The sequence below is a fragment of the Athene noctua genome, chromosome 3, assembly GCF_965140245.1.
Source record: "Athene noctua chromosome 3, bAthNoc1.hap1.1, whole genome shotgun sequence".
Lineage (NCBI taxonomy): Eukaryota > Metazoa > Chordata > Aves > Strigiformes > Strigidae > Athene > Athene noctua.
The window spans coordinates 43,580,905-43,591,878 of record NC_134039.1 but is presented as its reverse complement, the minus strand read 5'-3'; the positions used below and the strand labels follow the sequence as shown (position 1 = coordinate 43,591,878).

General features: G+C 35.4%; 1 protein-coding gene across 1 annotated transcript in view; it reads right to left on the bottom strand.

Moving 5' to 3' along the window:
- Positions 1–3,913: 3,913 nt before the first annotated feature.
- PAWR (pro-apoptotic WT1 regulator) overlaps positions 3,914–10,974 on the bottom strand; it is a 75,238-nt gene continuing 68,177 nt past the window's right edge. The window contains exons 5-7 of the mRNA XM_074901492.1: positions 8,696–8,843; positions 7,210–7,314; positions 3,914–6,427 (exon numbers count right to left, since the gene is read on the bottom strand). Coding sequence (XP_074757593.1) covers positions 6,341–6,427; positions 7,210–7,314; positions 8,696–8,843 — 340 coding nt within the window. The 3' untranslated portion in view covers positions 3,914–6,340. The remainder of the gene's footprint in view (positions 6,428–7,209; positions 7,315–8,695; positions 8,844–10,974) is intronic.

Sequence of the window (10,974 nt, the reverse complement as noted above, 5' to 3'; positions counted from 1 at the left end):
ATGCTTCCTAATATCCAGTCTAAACCTTCCCTGGCACAACTTGAGGCCATTACCTCTTGTCCTATCACTTACTACTTGGTTAAAGAGACTCATCCCCAGCTCTCTGCAACCTCCTTTCAGGGAGCTGTAGAGGGCGATGAGGTCTCCCCTCAGCCTCCTCCAGACTAAACACCCCCAGTTCCCTCAGCCGCTCCTCGTACGACCTGTGCTCCAGACCCTGCACCAGCTTCGTTGCCCTTCTCTGGACATGTTTGAGTAACTCTATGTCCTTTTTGTAGTGAGGGGCCCAAAACTGAACACAGGAATCGAGGTGCGGCCTCACCAGTGCCGAGTACAGGGGTAAGATCCCTTCCCTGTCCCTGCTGGCCACGCTATTGCTGACACAAGCCAGGATGCCATTGGCCTTCTGGGCCACCTGGGCACACTGATGGCTCCTGTTCAGGCGGCTGTCAATCAACCCCCCCAGGTCCCTCTCTGACTGGCAGCTCTCCAGCCACTCCTCCCCAAGCCTGTAGCGCTGCTGGGGGTTGTTGTGGCCCAAGGGCAGCCCCCGGCATTTGGCCTTATGGAAACTCCTCCAGTTGGCCTCAGCCCATGGCTCCAGCCTGTCCAGGTCTCTCTGCAGAGCCTCCCTACCCTCGAGCAGATCAACACTCCCACCCAACTTGGTGTCACCTGCAAATTGACTGAGGGGGGACTCGATCCCCTCGTCTAGATCATCAATAAAGATGATACTTGTGTACCTGGAGCTAAAATTTCCCAGCAGGTCTGAAGAACCTAAAATGCCAAAGGCAAAAACTGAGGAAGGGCAGACTTTTGCATTTTAAACCAAAATCCAAAGGCCACTGATCTTTAATAAAGGAACTCAACTGTAGGAGTAATAATCCTAAACCAAATTCACCTAACATTTTAAAATTCACTAGGTGCAAATGCTCATACTGTCTTATTCATAAAGTAACGATGGTGTTGAATGAATGGTTTCTTACAGTATTTATGTTTCAAGTTGTTTTTTAAAACAACATGACAAACTTTATGATAGACTGTGATATAGTTATTATCTCCCTGGTCTTTACTGATGATCCACTTCTCTTTATGTGTAGTCTGCAGCAATGCATAAAAAGAAGGTTGTCTTTAATTCTGCCTGTGCAGAAGAAGAGAATATGTATCCATATAGAAATTTCAAAAATTCAATCTATTATGATGTCAATTCACTTCATTTGAGTAGAAGTAGCACTGTAACATCCTTCATTACCTTTTCCTGGGAAGGGCTACACTTTAATTTTGAAGTATGGGAAAAGGTCATTTCCATCTACTTGATGGAAGAATACTCACCACATTTCCAAAGCAGAAAATTAGTACAGTGGGAAGATGCAGGTTTCTCTCTTGTGTGCGCAAACACATGCACACACACCTGAATAACTGAATCTGAATGCAAAATTAATTCTAGCTGTTCAGGTTGGGAGCTTCCCCAGCATGGATGACAAATTCAGTTAGAATTTTAGTCAGACAGTATTAATTTTCCTTTAAACACAATAACTAGTCAGCCTGGATTAAAAAGGATTTTGTTTTATTTGGACAAGGCACACAGTCTTTATTGTTAGATTAAACACGTATCTTTTACCTGCAACAGTAAGAATCTCAGCATAATTTTTAATCTGGTATCACAAATAATATCACAACTAGTCATTGTTCAGAACTAAATGGATAGTTTTTTATAGCTTAATGATGCTTCAACTTTTTAAATGCATAAGAATTACTCTGCATTATGATTATTAGACTATTTTTAGAGGAAAACTCAACTATCACAATTTTTCCAAAATCAAAACTAGCCCTGAACAAGTTACACCAAAAATCCAAAAAATGAAAGCAAAAGGATTAAATTATCAAGGTAATGTACATTTGCTACAGTACAAGGAGAAATGGTAGATGGAGATTTGCTACAGTAAGTCAACATACTTGGAAGGATCATGAATGCTACTAAAATACCTATCAAAGTCCTTTCTGTCCTGGATATATTTAAGTAGTCCTAAAAAAATGCTTAGTAACAGAAGCAGAAATGCTTCTAGAAATGCCAGAATGACTGGCATTGAAACAGATATGTAGTGAACTTCTCTATCAAATTAAATTGCAAGATCCAGAATTCATTTGTTTCATTTTTAACAAAATTTTTAAGTATAAACCTTAGCTCCTCAGACTCAGCACCTAGAGATAACAGCACTTTTTTTTTTTTTATTGTACTAACTTTTTAAGTCCTGGCTTGCAATGGTAATTTCTTCAACTCAAATAATTGTTTCTCATTAAAAATGTCAGAGCTTATGATCATTAATACTGATGCAAATGGACCAACTCAACTGATATCTTCATAAAGGGTCTGAGCCCAAGAAATACTGACGCTCAGTCATATGTTAAATGTTATCCACAGTTATTACTCATGTATTTTTTTCCCAGTAATTACCTTTCCTCTTGACTACTAATACTGATCTGTTTCAATTCAAGCTGGAAATAGCCACAAAGAACTTAGAGAAAACCATATAACCAGAGTCAGTGTAACTCTGCTCTCTCCTAGCAAAATGTTAAAAAGTAATTTGATCTCCAGTATTCCTTCTGGTCTCTCTTACAGTAGCAAGTTTCCAAGCTGTAATGATACCAGACAAGTAGAAAAGCGCTTTGATGTAGGTTAATCAGTTGTTTCCAACATACTGAAACACCTATATCCTTTGTAGTGCTTATGCCAATCACAGATCTTTCCACAGCTAATTCTCAGTACAGCTGAATGAAAAAAAGTCATTAGGTTATACTTCCTACTTTGGAAGCCATTGATTTATTTCTTGTTACCCTCTTTTCTCATTCTACCTCTCAAATTCAGAGGCAATCTAACACAGAAATAATTAATCCATGAATGTGTAAATGCAAATCTCATAATTAACCAAGAAAAATGTTGCTTTAAAGACAGAAAAGACACTCATTTGCAAACACAGACTGTACTCTTTCAGTTAATATATACATCAAGTAACACTGAACTTAAACATGGCCATTTAGTTATTTAAAAAATTAAAAACGAGCCATTTTTAATTTCCTTGTAAAAATCACCAACCTTTGTATATGATTGAACAACTTCTTTACAGAATAAATCCCACAAAAATTAGTGCATATTATCAATAATAAAAAACTATTTCTGCACAATTTTAACCTTCAGCTCTGGAAGTAGTATCTGTTTTCTATACAATAGTATGTGACCATAACATGAGTATCATTGTGCATTATCAAAATAGGAATTATGTGCTGTTTATTATTAAAGTATCTTGAAAAAAAATTATCTTATTTGATTTAGTCAATGGAAGTACTTTTCTGTTTAGGTTTCCCTGATGACCCAAGTTACCCAGAAACAGATGCCAGATGTAACTGGTTTGGTATGAATTTTAAGACATGAAAGTTCAGAAATCTCCAAGAGACTTACCATTAATATTTCATACTAATGCCCACTCCCCTCCAAAAAAAGCCCTAGTAAATTAATTTACCCTAGGTACATTATACCCAGATTAATTTAGGAATCGTCATAGCCTTCCCAAGTGAGATGGGTTCCCACTTACAGCAGTCTCTGCTTTTAAATCACACAACTAAGAAGAATCGAGGTGGACTGGTAAGGACATGGACATGTGTTAGTGAATTGCTGGTAAGGTAGCTGATTGTCTTCAAATCACCTAGGATAAAAACTTACTCTATGTTTGAGCTTGACTGTAAGGGTACCCTACTGAAATAAAAAGATAATGGCAAGTCATGACTAGACCATTATTAACATTCTATGTAATACATAATTTTTCCTAGAATCTACTAAACTTCTTGTAAGAGCCTGATAATGTAAATGATAATTAATTGTTACTGACATACTTTTTTTCCAAAAAGGCATCTGAATCTTCCAAATTGTCAGAGGAAGTGTTATGCCTCGAGATACAATTTGTGGGAATTTTTAAACCATGAAGAGCTTTACATTTGTATAATAATACACAACAACAATAATATCCTGAGGTACTTTATCTGTGAGTTCTCAATGTTTCCTTTGTTCACACATTCTAACTGAAGCATTACTGATTTCAAGTATTTGAAAACTTCCCTTGCCAGTACCTCTTCAAGTCAGCATATCAGAAGTACTTGTGCCAAATATTGCTCTCAGTTGGAAGTTAAAAAAAAAAAAATAAAAAATAAAAAATCCTAATTTCGGTGCTACTGCTGCTAAGATTTAGTCAATACACATGCAAACCAAGAAGAGATAATAGTAATAGGAAGACAAGTAATTCTTGTTTATGTTCTCTGTGGTTACTGTTCTTTGGTTTAAAATGTATGTGAAATACAGTTTATGAAATATCTCATTTGCATCTTTGTATTGATATTTGTGTTTTGCATTAAATCCTTAATGATACTTCAACGTTTGACATCCAATGCCATAAATCTGTATGTGTATTACCTACCTAGTACACAAAGAAGGAAATCAGATGTTCTTCCAGAGAAAGTTTCGTATTTATTCAGAAGGCATACATCTCATTTTTTTATTTAAATTTTTAATTTCATGAAACTGACAAAATAAGAGACTTCTTACTGTTTGAATAATATTAAAAGCAATATTAATTGATCTCTGTTGTAGTTCAGAGGGCCTATACAAACCCCCCGTACCATTTAAACCCCTGAAGTAAAAGTTTTAAATGGTGTCCCATGACATCTCATCCACCGTGAAGGAAAACATCAAGGCATCCTGGAATATAAGTGTCTTGAAAAATACTTTAAAGCTTTGAGAAGTTCCTCCTCATTAGAATATGCAAATGCAAAATAACCTATCCTATACCCAAAATCATCCAAGGCATAACAATAATACCTGGATTTGAAATTTAAGAAACTCTCACAGTCATTAAATACATATTATGAAAACACTTGGCAAATCTGAAAAGGTGATTGTTACTATATATTAAAGTTGCCTTTAAGTTTTAAGGTAAAAAACTATATGCATGCAACTTTCTGACACCAAACTTCAAAATTGTCAGGAAAAAGACTGAACTCTCTGAAATGTTTTCACTTCTAGTGTCCTGACTCAAATGATATAAACATTCTAACCAGGAATGAAAAATGTGCTATATCAAGATGAAATAAAGCACATTAAATTTCAGCCTAACAAGAACTTTAAAGAAAATAGTTGTTAACTGAGGTCTGTGTTTAATGTCAAATGAAAATTTTGTCTACTATCATATTACAGAAGAATCAGTCCACAGTCGTAACTGGATTGTAACATCTAAACAGGCACTTTTTGAACACCTTGTTAGTTTAAAATCAAGGATAAAAGTTTTTTGTAAACCATTTGATGTTTCAGAAGGGCATGAATCACTTGTAAGCCCCTCTACTTTGTTATATACAATAATTTTCACCCATATTAAAAAATGAAAACATCAAAAAACTCATATTGGTTACAACCACTATAAACTTTAAGATGACAGCTCTAAGTAGAATAGTATTGCAAAAGTGTCTTTGCTAAAATGAAAGCTCCAGGCTTCATATGAATTCTCAACACAGCAAACAAACTTATTGTCTGATAGCAAACTTGCATTTCATTTCTAAGGCAAAAGCTTTAAAACAAACTGCAGTGTACAGCTTCAGTATGATTCCAAGAACTCATTAATGCTGATACCACAGGTGATTTATTGGGGTTTTGGTGGGTTTACTGTTGGGTTTTTTTTAATAAAACCTCCCCCTCGTGTCAGAATACTGTTATACAGAAGAAAAAAATGCTACTCTCTACTACTGTCAGTCTTCCAGATACAGTAAAAAAACCTCAACATACAAGAGTTTAAGAGCAAGTAATCAATCTGCAAAATGTTATACATCAGTAATAAGGCATCTACTTTACAGCTGTTTAAACACAAAAGGAAATACTTCCCAAAATATATCTTTTGGATCTGTGTAAACAAAGCTTATGTGTATTGCTGCCATTCATTTCAAAATTACATACCCACATGGACTGAAAGTGACCTTGGTGCTATGAATTTTAAATTACTGCAATTTATCCAGATGTAATCTGAAGATAAAAAACCCAAATATTTTTGAATTTAATAATTTGAAATATGTCAAAAATTTTAATTATTCTTATGTGAGAAGAAAGCTAAAAATATACCCCAAATTTGATGCCATTTCATTGAATGAAGAAGAAAGTACTATGAAAATAAACATTCATCTGGTTTCCTAACAATAAATATAAAGACAGTTATTATAACATACTGCAACACAGGAAGTATTACTATATTGACCTTAATGTTCAATCAGTAGTTTTTAAATCTTTCCTCATTGAGGCTTGAATCTTCTACCTTGTCAGCTGTCCAACAACTTTTAACAGGGTTTTATTTTCTTGCTTCAATTGTTCATTTTCATCTTCTATATCATCTAGGTCCTGTGAAAGGAAAAAGAAAAATAAACATTTCTCAGGACATACATACAAAATTTCAATTAGTAGCAGCAGGAATTTAGATCTTAGCTCTGAAATACAAGAATCTGGGGTTGGGAAGAGTTCGTATCACAGTAGCTATGCCTAAATGTGTTACACAGGTCTTCTAAGTGTTACTGTAATTATAAAACATTAATATTATATTCCCATGTACAAGCACCTTTAAATGGAAGCATATAATCAAAACTAAAGCTACAGCAGGAATTAATGCATCGAGAAACCAGAATAGGATGGGCGTGATGATTTTGTTGGTATGTACAGTGTATTAGTCAGCTATTACCTCTGTTCCCCTGACTGTGCTTGTCTGCAACTATCCCACACACATATGCACATCACTGGTTATTACTGCAAGACCACCTGCTTTGTGCTTTAAACTAAGTATCAACATTTTCAGAAAAAGTACTGACTTCCCATTTTTTTTTTGTTTTCTGTGAAAAAAATTAAAAGGCATTTTGTAACTTCTGTCTAAACAGCTACTAAGAGACAGCATGCACAGTAATAATGGGTGCTTAAAATAGATTGTTCCCACCCCAAATATTCATCCCTCTTCCACCAATTACCATATTTACCCAGTTCACATTACACATCTTTCACATGCAAAAAAAACCCCACACTTAATTCTCTTCTGACCTTGCCCAGTGCATGCAGGTGCCTGAGGAAAAGAACAATGAATGCAGAGACTTTTATCTCCTCTTCATACAGCATCATTTAAGAAAGTACATGCTTACTCTGTTTAATAAATCGATTTCTTCCTTCAGCTTTCCAATTAGTTCCTCTTTATCCTGTGTCATCTTCATTAATCTCGCATTCTCCTGTCTCTCCTTTGCAAGTTCCTAAAATCAGAATATGCAATGAAGTTTGAAACATAATTTTTGGTTTTAAGAGACAGTTTTAAGTTACTACCATTTAAAACAAATGAAGAAGAAAACCCCCCACATACTTACTTTTCTACAGCAAGTCAAACCCACATCTTCAAGCACCTGCATTTCAAGGAGCTAAAGAATCACACCCAAGCAAATATTTTACCCACAGCAATATATCTTTGTGTGGTATCTATGATCCCAGAGTTAATGTTTTAATTAATATTTAACTTAAGCACGAACCCAAAACTGGATAGAGGCCCAAAATAGAATTAAGTATCAGTTTCCAAATTAGAATTTGTTATACTGGGAAGGTTAGTCGTTTGTTTGGTTTTTTTTTTTTTCCCCTTGGTGGGGGAATGGGCATTTTTTTATACCACCACTAACAAGGAGTGAAGACTCAGTATTAGATCTGTGGGCCTGAACATGACAAAAAATTTAAATGACCATTAGGAATTCAGTAAATCAGTGTTCAGTATACTGAAAGAAAACCCTTAAATCTTCCTCTTTTTTCTGTGTTACTAGCAATTAAATTATTTCAGAAAGAAGCTGATTTGGAAGGGAGGATTATATTGTACTTCACTCAGATCAGGCTTCCCCAGATCTTAAAGAAAAATAAATAGTAATTTCCACAAAAGATGATTGTCACACGTTCCAAAAAAATCTAGTCAAAATGTGTTTACCTAGTAACTTTCACCCATATGAATTCAAGAATATTTGGCAAGTTACCCACAAAAATCCAGTTCAGAGGAAGATAGTAATAGATTACACACATGACATTATTTAGCAAAATACTGGTTTAGGTGAAAAACTCAGCTCTACCATTATTACATTTTCCCAAAACTGTTTGTATGAAGAATGTCTGAAATAATGAAAACTTTGGTTTAAATACATACTTTAAATGTTTAAATCTTTAAGAAACAAATGGATAGCAATTAAATTTCACAACATTTCAGTACATTAAGAAATCCAAAACAAGAAGTAGAGAAGAAACAGGCTTGACAATTTTCTGAGAAGTCAGTGAGCCCCTCCTCCTTTCCCACAAGTTACTTCCTCTGTGTTGGTGTGTCATGAGGTACACACAAGAAATACACAGAGCACTGCTGGCTCTCCAAGTGTATTATCTTTACTTCAACTATTTCTCACTTATATACCAACTGAAAACTAAACATCTCTGATTAGAAAGTTCACATTCCTCTCAGTCAGTCTGACTCTATACATTTTTACAGACATAAATGCCTGTACTTAAAGCATTTAGCATCATTTCTATATATTTTACTTGTAAGCTTCTCGGTGGAGTTTCAAAGGCACTTCATTTCAGATGTACACCATGCAGATGTTAGTTGGTACTAACCCTTTCGAGTTCTTCAATCCTCTTTTCCAAAGCATTACTTGGTACAGAACTGCCAGAAGAATTTGCATCCCTGCTGTATCTGCTGTAAGTTGTCCTCTCTGTTCGGGAATATCTATTTGGAGCATCATCTTCTGGTGTGTTAGCTGTGCTACAAAGAGTGAAACAGACACCTATTTATACATTTAACAAAATGGAAATTACAGAAGTAACAAAGTGCTTCACAAAGTACTCAGTGGGTCAGTCTAGTAAACTGCAGAGAAAATTCACAGTTCTTATGTTGCTGAGAACTCACGAAATTCACTGCCTCAGGGAGTCAAATACTTGGATAATGCAGCTCTCATCACACAGGAATCAACTTTAAACACACACTTGTAAGTATCTATCCTACCTTATTTTTAAAGATTTAAAAGTTTTATGAACAGTGCACATTAAAAGCCAAGCTAAATAACTTTATTTTAAAAAGCAAAGTACCACTATGGAGTTTAAACCAAGCATCTTTTTAAGTAGATGAAAACATAAACTATGAAAAACATGTCCAAAATGTAAGAAGCTTACACATATCAACTGACTTTTCAAGAGCTATAGATACGACCTGTAAAAAACTCTAAAGCAGATCAAAGTGAGAAAGTGGTGCAGCGCAACGTATTAATTTTATGCCATTTCTAAATATTTTACCTCAGAACTTGGACACACAGCAGTTTTTCATAGTTCCATTGGCAGGCACCCTCTCATTAATTGGTGGTATGTTTTTTGTTACAGATCATGTATCTATTCCTTAAAAATCACTGCCATGGAATCTTAACAGGTAAGCACTGCAAATGCACATAAGCTAATTTAAAAAAAAAGATTATGGGTTCTCCATAAAGACTGATATGTACAAAACCAGTGCTAATTAAAAAATATATATGAGAAGTCACGCGTTTTCAAAGTTACAAATTTAACAGTGTTCTTCCCATAGCTATTTTCTTCCTAATAGCAATGTTATTTACCTTCAATGTAGAATCTAATGAATAATCAAGAGAAGTAGAACAGAGTGCCCTGGGACCATGTAGAGAGATACCTATCTTTCCCTCCTCAATCCACCAAAAACACACTACTTAGACTTTGAAAATATACAGCTAAACAGCCAATGCAAAAGAAAAAAACCTTGTTCAGCCTTCACCAGGACACCTCGAATGGAGATACTCAAAAGCCACCTGGACACGGTCCTCTGCAACTGGCTCTAGGTGGCCCTAGTTGAGCAGGGGGGTTGGACAAGATGCTCTCCAGAAGTCCTTTCCCACCTCAACCAGTCTGTGACTCGGTAAAGTCACATAGCTGAAATATGTACACAAAGGTTTTCTAGAGCACGTAGGGAAAGAATGAAAGGCACTATGAGTATCCCAACAACATTTCCTCTAAAACATAGAGGAACACATGATTAATGTGTTCATTTAATAGTTTTGCATTTCATAACTCTAGAAACCCCTGCTGACAACATGCAAATCTAGATGGATACAGTACAAATCAAAAGCAGGAGTATCTGGCAAAAGGATGTCTTTTCATGGATATAAATATTGTTTTGCTCCAGTATGTGTGAACTTTCTGAGGCACACTGACACAATTGTAAGGAATTTTGTAGCTTAATGTTATTACCATATTTAGCACTGTTTATTCTTCATCTAGAAGTTTTTTTTAAAAAAACATTTCTAGGACCGGATATGCATGTTGCAACACAACATAAGAGAAATATTTCAGCTTAACTCTATAAATCCTAGATTATTTAGCTTTCTGAAAGATGTGCTGTTTCATGCTGTTAGTGCCTCAAGGATAGGTCACACAAAAAAGACTCAATTTTTCACCACTCTAAAATGAACCCTTTTGACAATGTACTGGAGTATCTCAACCCAGCTCCAGTGAGAGATACTGGCAGATGCTCCTACAGGAATGTTAGAAAAAATGAGTACCTGGATAGAAGGGTTTCATTAATAGTGAAAATTAAAACATTTTCTATATTTTCCTTGAAACTCACACTCAGATTTTCCTCACCTATTCCAATGGGGAGCAGACCCTACAGAACACACTACTTTTCAGTATCAGCAAGTACAAAGGACGTATCATGAAGACTTCTAGGAAACTAGATTTAAAAAAAAACATGGGGTGGGGGGGGGTGTGGGGCATTAGTATGTAACCTAACGCAAAGAATGTGACAGATATCATTATTTTGGCTGTTTTAACTAATGTGCTGTACACAACAAAAAAGGCACGACCCAAGACACAGAGGATGTATCTTTTTCAAA